At 41.3% G+C, this 12,752-nt stretch overlaps 1 protein-coding gene across 3 annotated transcripts in view; it reads left to right on the forward strand.

The window, feature by feature from the left end:
* The window catches only part of LOC129822233 (periostin-like), a 46,520-nt gene extending 34,660 nt beyond the window's left edge, over positions 1–11,860 (forward strand). The window contains exons 12-22 of one of the 3 annotated variants that reach the window (XM_055880332.1): positions 287–417; positions 725–855; positions 3,936–4,038; positions 5,370–5,437; positions 5,867–5,912; positions 6,030–6,062; positions 9,716–9,927; positions 10,085–10,181; positions 10,529–10,591; positions 10,820–10,858; positions 11,064–11,860. In XM_055880332.1, the coding sequence (XP_055736307.1) occupies positions 287–417; positions 725–855; positions 3,936–4,038; positions 5,370–5,437; positions 5,867–5,912; positions 6,030–6,062; positions 9,716–9,927; positions 10,085–10,181; positions 10,529–10,591; positions 10,820–10,858; positions 11,064–11,107 (967 nt within the window). In that variant the 3' untranslated portion in view covers positions 11,108–11,860. Of the gene's footprint in view, positions 1–286; positions 418–724; positions 856–3,935; positions 4,039–5,369; positions 5,438–5,866; positions 5,913–6,029; positions 6,063–9,715; positions 9,967–10,084; positions 10,182–10,528; positions 10,592–10,819; positions 10,859–11,063 lie in introns of all 3 variants that reach the window. The other 2 variants (XM_055880331.1, XM_055880333.1) reach the window with 2 other exon arrangements.
* Positions 11,861–12,752: the final 892 nt, after the last annotated feature.

The raw sequence follows: 12,752 nt of genomic DNA on the forward strand, positions 1-12,752 counted from the left end.
TGTACACCTCTTGCAAGTTATCTTATTATTTAAATAATACAAAGGATCTCATCACTGAAGAGGATCCTGTTCTATAGGTCAATCGGTATGTACATTGTCAAGCCGGCGGTCACGTGTGTTGGCGAGGTAGAGAACCCTGGTCAAGCCCAGTCAGAGACGAGTTTAGGGAGGCAGTGCTATATGTTAAGCTATCACACTGGCACCGGTTGCCGGTTATACAGTATCTACCCTCAGTGGTTGTCATGAGTGGCAGGTAACTGTTTCCTTAATGTTGTTTTGGTTGCAGGATCTTCCTGTCACTGATGGAGACAGCTGGTCTGACTGACCTGCTCAAACAGGAAGGAGAATACACTCTGTTCGCTCCCAGTGATGAGGCCTTCGCTGGCGTCAGAGACAGCGACCTGGCTCTGCTCAGAGGTTGGTTCATCTCTCTCTCCATCTCTCTCAGTCACTCTCTCCATAATTTTCTCTGTCCTTCTTAGTCTGTCTCAGTCTCTCTAAAAACAAATCATAGCCAGAGGTTTTTCTTGTCAGGCCACATCATGATGGTCAGGAAAAACTGCTGACCTTAACCATAGCTACCATAGCTACCATAGCTACTAGCTTTCTCCTAAAGGTTGTAATGTCAAAGGAACATCCATAAGACTTAGAGTTAGTGGTTGTATGTACGACACGTTCTATGGTACTATAGTCTTACGTCTAAAGTCCTGTCTGTCCTGTCCAGGTAATATGAACGCCCTGCGTACCATCCTGCTCTACCACTTCAGTAACGGAGTGTTCATCGGTGGAGGTCTGGAGACTGGGGTGACCAACCTCCTCAAGTCTCTGCAGGGCAATAACCTCCGAGTGCTGCATGTGAGTACAAATCTCTCAACATGCAACAAGGCTGTAAATATAAGAAATCATGGCATTTTCCAATGTACGTGTGTATGAAAAGCCAGAAAAAAAGCTATTATCAGACAGATCCTGAAGAGATTGTACAATGTTTTTACTGTGAATCAAGAGCCTCTCCTCCAGATCCACTCAGTATTACTAACATCCGCAATCCTTTGTCATCAACAATGTAAACCAACGTTCAAAGTAGGAATTATGACTAACCCTTACTTCTTCGAAAACGTATATATAACAGTTCACCGTGGAAAAAGAGGACGTCTGAAATAACGGTCATCTGATGAGTAAGAAACCAGAACCGTAATTGTTGGATTAACTTCCCCAGAGACAACTTCCCAAACATAATTCAGCATGCTGACAAGATTTAGGATTTCACAAAGGCTTGCATTGACCTTTGATATTTACTGTTTTAACCTTGGGTTAATTTTATACTTAGCTTTTAAGTTTGATTACAGCAATGTCCTTAGGGTCATATTCGAAGGTCATTAAAAAAAATCCTTTCTTAAAATCAACCATAAAGCCATGTGAAGACCCTGGATGTTTGCAGTGCAGACTATTCATGATTTAGTTTAGATTACATTTGACTTCTAACAACAGACAGTTGCATTCCATTGCTACCAATTACTTCACACTGGAAGAAGTTAAGCTACACTAAAGCTACCCTTAAGAAAAATATAGTTTACTTAACTAAGTTACTTTGAAAAAGTAGTTCACTACATCCAAACTACTTAGTGAAAAATGATCATATCTAAATTTTAATCTGACTACAAACTGCAAGAACAGATCACTCTGGAGTCAAATATCAACAGTATTAAAAACAACAATATTAAAAACAAAAATAATGGTTCAAGTGCGAATTGGGCAGGTCTGATGCCGAAAAGGAAATGAAATCCTTGCCTACTTCACCCATATTTTATTTTATTTTTGCAAAAAAAAAGTTGAGTGTAGATCTAGTAGTTAGCTACACTGCTACATGGCAGAAAAAAATATTAACTGATGAATTTAAAACTACCGCCAAGTTACTGAAAAATGTACACTACCGTTCAAAAGTTTGGGGTCACTTAGAAATGTCCTTGTTTTTGAAAGAAAATCAAGATTTTAGTCCATTACAATAACATCAAATTGATTAGAAATACAGTGTAGACATTGTTAATGTTGTAAATGACTATTGTAGCTGGAACTGCAGATTTGTAATGGAATATCTACATAGCCGTACAGAGGCCCATTATCAGCAACCATCACTCCTGTGTTCCAATGGCACGTTGTGTTAGCTAATCCAACTTCTAAAATCAAGTCTATCACTGTAGTGTCGTCTACAAACTTGATGATTGAGTTGGAGGCGTGCATGGCTACGCAGTCATGGGTGAACAGGGAGTACAGGAGAGGGCTGAGAATGCACCCTTGTGGGGCCCCAGTGTTGAGGATCAGCGGGGTGGAGATGTTGTTTCCTACCCTCACTACCTGGGGGTGGCCCGTCAGAAAGTCCAGGACCCAGTTGCACAGGGTGGGGTCGAGACCCAGGGTCTCGAGCTTAATGACGAGTTTGGAGGGTACTATGGTGTTAAATGCTGAGCTGTAATCGATGAACAGCATTCTTACATAGGTATTCCTCTTGTCCAGATGGGTTAGGGCAGTGTGCAGTGTGATTGTGATTGCGTCGTCTGTGGACCTATTGGGGCGGTACGCAAATTGGAGTGGGTCTAGGGTGTCAGGTAGGGTGGTAGTCTCTCAAAGCACTTCATGATGACGGAAGTGAGTGCTATGGGGCGATAGTCGTTTAGCTCAGTTACTTTAGCTTTCTTGGGAACAGGAACAATGGTGGCCCTCTTGAAGGATGTGGGAACAGCAGGCTGGGATAGGGATTGACTGAATATGTCCGTAAACACACCAGCCATCTGGTCTGCGTATGCTCTGAGGACGTGGCGAGGGATGCCATCTGGGCCGGCAGCCTTGCGAGGGTTAACACGTTTAAATGTTTTACTCACGTTGGCTGCGGTGAAGGAGAGCCCGCAGGATTTGGTAGGGGTCCGCGACGTGGCTGGTTTTCTTTTTGTAGTCCGTGATTGACTGTAGACCCTGCCACATACCTCTCGTGTCTGAGCCATTGAATTGCGACTCTACTTTGTCTCTATACTGACGCTTAGCTTGTTTGATTGCCTTGCGGAGGGTATAGCTACACTGTTTGTATTCGGTCATGTTTCCGGTCGCCTTACCCTGATTAAAAGCAGTGGTTCGCACTTTCAGTTTTGCGCGAATACTGCCATCAATCCACGGTTTCAGTTTGTGGAAGGTTTTAATAGTCGCCGTGGGTACACTGATCACTGATGCACTTGCTAATTAACTCGCTCACCGAATCAGCGTATACATCAATGTTGTTGTCTGAGGCTATCCGGAACATATCCCAGTCCACGTGATCGAAGCAGTCTTGAAGCATGGAATCAGATTGGTCAGACCAGCGTTGAACAGACCTGAGCACGGGCGTTTCCTGTTTTAGTTTCTGTCTGTAGGCTGGGAGCAACAAAATGGAGTCGTGGTCAGATCTGCCAAAAGGAGGGCGAGAGAGGGCTTTGTATGCGTCGCAGAAGTTAGAGTAACAATGATCCAGAATTTTGCCAGCCCGTGTCGCGCATTCGATATGCTGATAACATTTAGGGAGCCTTGTTTTCAGTTGAGCCTTGTTAAATCCCCAGCTACAATAAATGCAGCCTCAGGATATGTGGTTTCCAGTTTACATAGAATCCAATGAAGTTCTTTCAGGGCCGTCGAGGTGTCTGCTTGGGGGGGATATACGCGACTGTGATTATAATGGAAGAGAATTCTCTTGGTTGATAATGCGGTCGGCATTTGATTGTAAGGAATTCTAGGTCAGGTGAACAAAAGGACTTGAGTTCCTGTATGTTATGATCACACCACAACTGTTGCAAATGTTCTGTATATAATGTCATCAATGCCAACCTAATTGAGAAACATATGGTGCATTACCAGCTTGCACTCATCATCTCATCAGTGTTTGGATCTTAATCCTCTCTACTCCTCTCCTCCAGGCTAACAACACAATCAGAGTGAACACTATTGAGGTCCCTGAACACGATATCATGGCCACTAACGGAGTCATTCACTTTGTCAAAACCCTCCTCTACCCTGGTGGTAAGACTGACTCAAACCTCTCTGACTGCCATCTCCTCTGTTGGAGAAACTGATTATACCCTGATTATATTGTCATGTGTTGAGAGACGCACTGTGCAGTGAATCATTTATTGATATATTACATATATTTAGCAGTGCTGAATGGTTCAGTACGTCTAACACCCTGTGCTGTGCTGTATGTATGCTAATGAATGTATGTAGAGGTAACTGCCAAAATAAAGAACACGCCAACATAAACTGTCTTAATAGGGCCAACACAAGCCCGAACATGGTTTTATGCTCATCAAATCATTCAGTGATCACTCGTGCCTTGTGGATGGGGGCATTGTCATTCTACAGGCGCATAGCCATGGTAGCCAAATAATAGCCTGCCCTGCATTTTTATTCATGGCCCTAAGCATGATGGTATGTTAATTGCTTAAATAACTCAGGAACCACACCTGTGTGGAACACCTGCTTTCAATATACCTTGTATCCCTCATTTACTGAAATGTTTCCAATTATTTTGGCAGTAACCTTTAGTATAAAGTGTTACCAGTATGTCTAACACCCTGTGCTGTGCTGTATGTACCTTAGTGTAAAGTGCTGCCAGTATGTCTAACACCCTGTACTGTGCCGTATAAAGTGTTATCAGTATGTCTAACACCCTGTACTGTGCTGTATGTACCCTAGTATAAAGTGTTACCAGTATGTCTAACACCCTGTACTGTGCTGTATGTACCCTAGTATAAAGTGTTACCAGTATGTCTAACACCCTGTACTGTACTGTGCTGTACTGTATGTACCCTAGTATAAAGTGTTACCAGTATGTCTAACACCCTGTACTGTGCTGTATGTACCCTAGTATAAAGTGTTACCAGTATGTCTAACACCCTGTACTGTGCTGTACTGTATGTACCCTAGTATAAAGTCTTACCAGTATGTCTAACACCCTGTACTGTACTGTGCTGTGCTGTATGTACCCTAGTATAAAGTGTTATCAGTATGTCTAACACCCTGTACTGTGCTGTATGTACCTTAGTATAAAGTGTTACCAGTATGTCTAACACCCTGTACTGTGCTGTATGTACCCTAGTATAAAGTGTTGCCAGTATGTCTAACACCCTGTATGTACCTTAGTGTAAAGTGCTGCCAGTATGTCTAACACCCTGTACTGTGCTGTATGTACCCTAGTATAAAGTGCTGCCAGTATGTCTAACACCCTGTACTGTGCTGTATGTACCCTAGTATAAAGTGCTGCCAGTATGTCTAACACCCTGTACTGTGCTGTATGTACCTTAGTGTAAAGTGCTGCCAGTATGTCTAACACCCTCTACTCTAATGTCCTGTAGAGCTGCCTGCTGGAAACTCTGACCTGCTTGGGCTGCTGAGAAGACTCATCAAGTACATGGAGATCAAGGTTACTGTACCAGGCCACACCCACATAAAGGAACAGACCACGCCCATTTAATGAACCAGGACAATAGGCCACACCCACATGACTATCATACCACAGCATTACTTACAGTACTGAACAAGGCTAGACAGGTTATTATGATTAGGAAAATGACTACGATGCCAGAGAACCCTGAGCTAACAAGATGAGATTAACATCTAAGTGTTTCTTACAAAATTACCTTAAAATGACAAGACGTCATGTAAAGCCTTGAACAAATACAGTACCCACCACATAATAGAGGCAGAAATTTCTCCTGCCTTCACAAATCCCAAGCAGTGCATCTGAAGGTTCATTGTTGCCCTCTGCATTGGAGTTGAGCAGAATTATGTGTACACAGACCTACAATAATATGGTTTACAGCCTCTAATCCTTCTTTCCATTCATTCACAGTTCGTGTCAGGATACAGCTATAAGGAAATCCCCCTCACATTCATGAGTGAGTTAAACTATATCTGTCCAAGTCTTAGATGTCCGCTGTACCTTTTTGCATTGCAACTACATTTATTTGTTGTTGTCCAGTGACTAACTGCTGTGTGTCTTCTGGTTCCTCTAGAGAGGACGATCGTCACACGCGTCATTGAGTCAGGTAAGTTACAGTTAAAGGATTGAAGCAACATTCTTCATGCATAAATCTTAGCTTTGTGTAATACGCTGAGTGTACAAAACATTAGGAACACCTTCCTAATATTGAGTTGCATCCCCTTTTCCCCTCAGAACAGCCTCAATTCGTAAGTGCATGAACTCAACAAGGTGTCGAAAGCGTTCAATAGGGATGCTGGCCCATGGTGACTCCAATGCTTCCCTCAATTATGCCAAGTTGGCTGGAGGTCCTTTGGGTGGTGGACCATTCTTGATACACATGGTAAACTGTTGAGCATGAAAAGCCCAGCAGCATTGCAGTTCTTGACACACTCAAACTGGTGCGCCTGGCACCTACTACCATAATCATATTTTGTCTTGCCCATTCACCATCTGAATGGCACACATACACAATTCATGTCTCAATTGCCTCAAGGCTTAAAAATGCTAATTTAACCTGTCTCCTCCCCTTCATCTACACTGATTGAAGTGGATTTAATAAGTGACATCATTAAGGGATCATAGATTTCACCTGGATTCACCAGGTTAGTCTATGTCATGTAATGTTTTGTACACTCAGTGTATATAATTTTTAATGATATTTAGTCTTGGAAACACATTTAGTCTTGGAAAGACTTGAAGACATTGTGCTACAAGAGTTGATAGAATAGTTGGCACAGTTCAGATAGGGGGGATCTCAGCCTTCAATGAAATTCATGACCCACGTCCAAGAGGAAAAACCATTATGGTTGTTCAGATAATTACAGTACAGACAGCAACAAGAAAAGACTTGCCATAGTAGCAGACACCTGGGAAGGTTTTGTCTGTTCTGGGTAAAATAACCGTTCTTTATTGGGCTTAATCCTGACCTTTGATTTGTGTGGTTAATTCCTGGCATCAAAGAGAAATATGCACAGAAGTTCAAGTTACTGTTTATATGTAACGGTTCTCGTGGGCTGAAGGAAGAGTGGACCAAGATGCAGCGTTTAAAGTGTTCATGATTTAATCCAAAAAACCACATCGAACGAAAGCAAAACAGTTCTGTCTGGTACAGACACAAAAACAGAAAACAACTACCCACAAACCACAGGTGGGAAAAGGATACCTAAGTATGGTTCTCAATCAGAGACAACGATAGACAGCTGCCTCTGATTGGGAACCACACCCGGCCAAACATATAGAAATAGAAAACATAGAACAAAAACATAGAATGCCCACCCCAACTCACACCCTGACCAAACCAAAATTGAGACATAAAAAGGATCTCTAAGGTCAGGGCGTGACATTATACAATTATCTCCAGTCAAGATTCTGAAAGTGATACACTACCGGACCAAAGTCCTAAAACACCTACTCATTCAAAGGTTTTACTTTATTTTTTACTATTTTCTACATTGTAGAATAATAGTGAAGACATCAAAACTATGAAATAACACATATGGAATCATGTAGTAACCAAAAAGTGTTATATTTGAGATTCTTCAAATAGCCACCCTTTGCCTTGATGACAGCTTTGCACACTCTTGGCATTCTCTCAACCAGCTTCACCTGGAATGTTTTTCCAACAGTCTTGAAGGAGTTCCCACATATGCTGAGCACTTGTTGGCTGCTTTTCTTTCACTCTGCGGTCCGACTCATCCCAAACCATCTCAAATTGTTTGAGGTCGGGGGATTGTGGAGGCCAGGTCATCTGATGCAGCACTCCATCACTCTCCTTTTTTGTCAAATAGCCCTTACACAGCCTGTGTTGGGTCATTGTCCTGTTGAAAAACAAATTATAGTCCCATTAAGCCCAAACCAGATGGGATGGTATATCGCTGTAGAATGCTGTGATAGCCATGTTGGTTAAGTATGCCTTGAATTCTAAATGAATAACTGACAGTTTCACCAGCAAAGCACCCCTAGACCATAACACCTCCTCCTCCATGCTTCACGGTGGGAAATACACATGCGGAGATCATCTGTTCACCTACTCGGCATCTCAAATAGACACGGCGGTTGGAAACAAAAATCTCCTATTTGACCAAAGGACAAATTTCCACCGATCTAATGTCCATTGCTTGTGTTTCTTGGCCCAAGCAAGTTTCTTCTTATTGGTGTCCTTTAGTAGTGGTTTCTTTGCTGCAATTTGGCCATGAAGGCCTGATTCACGCAGTCTCCTCTGAACAGTTGATTTTGAGATGTGTCTGTTACTTGAACTCTGTGATGCATTTATTTGGGCTGCAATTTCTGAGGCTGGTAACTCTAATGAACGTATCCTCTGCAGCAGAGGTAACTCTGGGTCTTCCATTCCTTTGGCGGTCCACATGAGAGCCAGTTTCATCATAGCGCTTGATGGTTTTTGCGACTGCATTTGAAGAAACTTTCAAAGTTCTCTAAATTTTCCATATTGACTGTTGTTTCTCTTTGCTTATTTGAGCTTGTTTTGCCATAATATGGACTTGGTCTTTTACCAAATAGAGCTAACTTCTGTATACCCCCCTACCTTGTCACAACACAACTGATTGGCTCAAATGCATTAAGGAGGAAAGAAATTCCACAAATTAACTCTTAAGAAGGCACTATCATGACACAAGGCGAGACCCAGATGCAGACACAGGAGGCATATGGTTGGAGTCTTACAATATTTATTAATTCAATAGGGTAATGCAAGAGAATGGTCGTGGACAGGTAAAAGATCAAAACCAGATCAGAGTCCAGGAGGTACAGAGTAGCAGAAAGGCTTGTGGTCAAGGCAGGCAGAATGGTCAGGCAGGCGGGTCCAGAACAAGCAAGGGTCAAAACCGGGAGGACTAGAAAAAGGAGAACAGCAAAAGCAGGAGTACTGGAAAAAACACTGGTTAACTTGAAACATGCAAGACGAACTGGCACAGAGAGACAGGAAACACAGGGATAAATACACTGGCACAGAGAGACAGGAAACACAGGGATAAATACACTGGGGAAAATCAGCGACACCTGGAGGGTGTGGAGACCATCACAGGGACAGGTGAAACAGATGAGGGCGTGACAGGCACACCTGTTAATTGAAATGCATTCCAGGTGACTACCTCATGAAGCTGGTTGAGAGAATGCAAAGAGTGTGCAAAGCTGTCATCAAGGCAAAGGCTGGCTACTTTGAAGAATCTCAAATATAAAATATATTTTGATTTGTTTAACACCTTTTTGGTTACTACATGATTCCATATGTGTTATTTCATAGTTCTTTTCACTATTATTCTACAGTGTAGAAAATATTAAAAACAAGGGGAAACCCTTGAATGAGTAGCTGTTCTAAAACTTTTGACCGGTAGTGGTGTAGTTGCAATTCTAAGGGGAAAACTGATGTCATGGAGAAAGCCTTTACCTGGAAAGTATCCGCAAAGCACATATCCACAATTCCTTTGATTATGTCCAGTCATATGAATCCTTTTAGAGTCTGTGAAATGTTGCCATTCAGTCTAATTTGATAAAACCTATAAACTGTAATCTCTATTAAAGAAGGAGTAGAGGAACCACTGACACACTACATGTCTGTAGTTTGTGGAGTCTAGAGTTTCTAAGTTTATTCGAACCTTCAGATCTTACTAGTGTGCCCTTTAAACTTCATGTTCTTCAATGACGCTTTTGTTGTTGTTTATTCCAGTTGTTAAACTTGTTGTCCTCTCTCTCTTTCTAAAGTTCCTGATGTGACCCATGTGACTAGGGTTATCGAAAGAGAACCTACCATCACCAAGGTGACAAGGGTGATTGCGGGAGAGCCTACCATCACCAAGGTGACAAGGGTGATTGAGGGAGAGCCTTCCATCACCAAGGTGACAAGGGTGATTGAGGGAGAGCCTAACTTCACCAAGGTGACAAGGGTGATTGCGGGAGAGCCTACCATCACCAAGGTGACAAGGGTGATTGAGGGAGAGCCTACCATCACCAAGGTAACACCAATGTAACAACCCATGCTTCAAACATTGTACCCACCCATGTACCCACAAAATCCCTTTTAGCAATCAGGAAAAGCGTTACATAAATCTAATACATGATTATGATTATTAGGTGACCAGAGTCATTGAAGGTGAGCCAAAGTTCACCAAGGTCACTCGAGTCATCGAGGGAGAGCCCAAGGTCACCAAAGTTACCAGAGTGGTCTCAGGTACATACCTCACAGACACACATGTCTTTATTGACTCTTGTCCATGAGCTCTGAAGAACTCTGGGTACATAGTAACATCTAGTAAAATAAACGTATTGTAGGCTACAGTATGCTATGCCTGTTTTGGTCTATAGTTGCTATATAGTGTATTGATGCACCACATGAAACAAAGAAGGGTGTGTTTGGTTTGCTGAGGTGAGACACAGGACTGCAGATGTGAGTCTTTTGTACTGAATCCCCTCTACTGTACATCACCCCCCTCGTGACTCCTACAGCTGCCCCTCTGTGAAAACATGATGTTTCTATGTGAAGACTGATGTAGGGTTTCATTATGATGTCATCCACAGGTCCTCAGTACTCGGCCAGCAACAGTGGCTCCAGCATTGGTATCGCCAACATCCAGCAGAAAGGTCAGTAACATCACCCCTCTGGTCATAGATAGATAACTTAATATATAGGAAATAATGCAATGTTTCATTGAAAATCACATCTATGCATTTCACTGGATGGACATGTGACAGGTTATGTTAGAATCTGGGTTTAGCAGATAGTGTGAAGCAGAGACTGACAAACACGATTCAAACTAACTGTCACATTTCCACCCTGTGATATTTGGCGTCGTAAATGTGTCTTCACAGTGGTAAACCCAAGACCAGTAATTAGCAGGAGAATTCCAGGTAAAACATGATTCCTTGATAACATAATGTTAGACCGTGTTGGAGGGATTCAAATGATTGGTAATATCATCCTATGAGGAGCTGTGATTGTGACCATATACATAGAATGACCAAGAACATTGACTTGAATGGGAATGTCCATTCTAGGAACTTTATTTCTATGATTTTAAGTGTATGAGGATCTTTCTGTTGTCTCTGTTCCTAGCTGGTCCCAGAAGGAGTGTCAGACCAAAGGAACAAAGTGCATGAACATGGACAGACCAGGTGACTGAAGATGCACCAGCAACCAGAGAGAAACAACAGAGATAATGTCAATGAATGGTCTCCCATACAAGCGCTACACTCCAAATAACGTGTGTGTAGACATCAGAACTTGAACTTAGTGAAACCCGTAAAGCCATTTGCTAAACAAAACACAAATCATTGGTGCATGTATCTAAAGATAACTAAAAGCCATCAATATGTAAATAGTGTACACATATTTGTGGGTTTTGGGGGTGTATTAGAGATTAAAGATTAGAAGCTAGCCAGGGTTCGCAAAATAATCTTTAAAACCAAGCTATTGGAAGCCTTGACCATTGGTTGAGGTGATACAACAGGATTTCTGGGAAGTTTTAGTAATTTTTGGGAACTTTTTTAATTTACCTCTGCATAATATCAAGTTTGTGGTGCTTACATAAAAATAAATAAAATACAAATGTGATTGCTATTTTCTGACTGTAACTTAATTTCTGCAAATGTTTATATTTTTCTACCAGATGTAATTTCAGCTCTGATCTGACTTGGATGTCACAGTAGTGTGTTTGCTTTCTCTTTCTGCCTTTCTGTCTGACTGTCTGTTATTCTACCTAGCTAAACATTCACATATTGATATTGTCTTTGCTTTTAGATGTTTCAAATGTGCAACATTCTGACAAAACTTAACTTTTCACATACTGTATTCTCTCAATAGCTTTTTTAAATGCAGTTTTTAAACATTTTTCAATAAAGTATATTCTTGAATATGAAGTGCATCATTCGCCAGGAGAAAAACCTTAGTTGGAAAACTTTTTAGTAGTTCATCGCTATAAGGAATTAAAGTCAAGTCACATTTTAGAATCATATTTACTTAATTTGCAGAGAAGATGTATGATAACCAAATCTAATTTGTGCCAGTGTACTAGTCCCTGTCTACTTAATGAATTCCATTTTCTGAGTATAACGCTAGTTGTTTGAGGAGGGAAAAGTGATTGTCTGTTTTTTAGATCTCCTAAAATCTATAAAAAAGTCTGATAATGCTAAAATTGTTCAACTTTAAACTAGCTCCCTCTAAAGAGAAACTCATAAAGTGAGAACGAAGTCAAATCTAAAGCAAATGTCAAATATCAGAGTGTGAATTATACCGTGACATTCGGGGGTCTCTATCCTTTTGACTGGACCTCCTGTGTGCACGCGATTGTGCATACATAAAATGTAAAGACATATCATTTAACAGTATTTTTTATTTATTACCTTTTAATTTGGCATGAACACAACCAATCATGATGTTTTCAACTTATTGTCAAACAAATCACTGTGCACTGTTTGGATGCTGGAACTGTTTTGGAGTGGACCAACATGCGCAGGTAGCCTACTTTTTGAAGTGATTTGTTTGTCTGGTTGTGGTCATGCCAAATTAAAAGTGAATAAATAAAAAAATACCATTAAATGACGTCTTTACTATTAGGTCCATAAAAAAAATGTCAGGGAAGTTTGTGCACACATAGGAGGTCCAATCAAAAAAAATAGAGACCCCCGAATGTCAGACTTTAAGGGTGAAGAGTTTAGACTTTAAAACTTTACGGGTTCTTCGCACCATTTGATGAATGGAAATAGACATCTGTTACTAAACACCAGAAAGTGTAATGACATTCTG

This window comes from Salvelinus fontinalis, chromosome 24 (genome assembly GCF_029448725.1).
Source record: "Salvelinus fontinalis isolate EN_2023a chromosome 24, ASM2944872v1, whole genome shotgun sequence".
In the NCBI taxonomy this organism is placed as follows: domain Eukaryota; kingdom Metazoa; phylum Chordata; class Actinopteri; order Salmoniformes; family Salmonidae; genus Salvelinus; species Salvelinus fontinalis.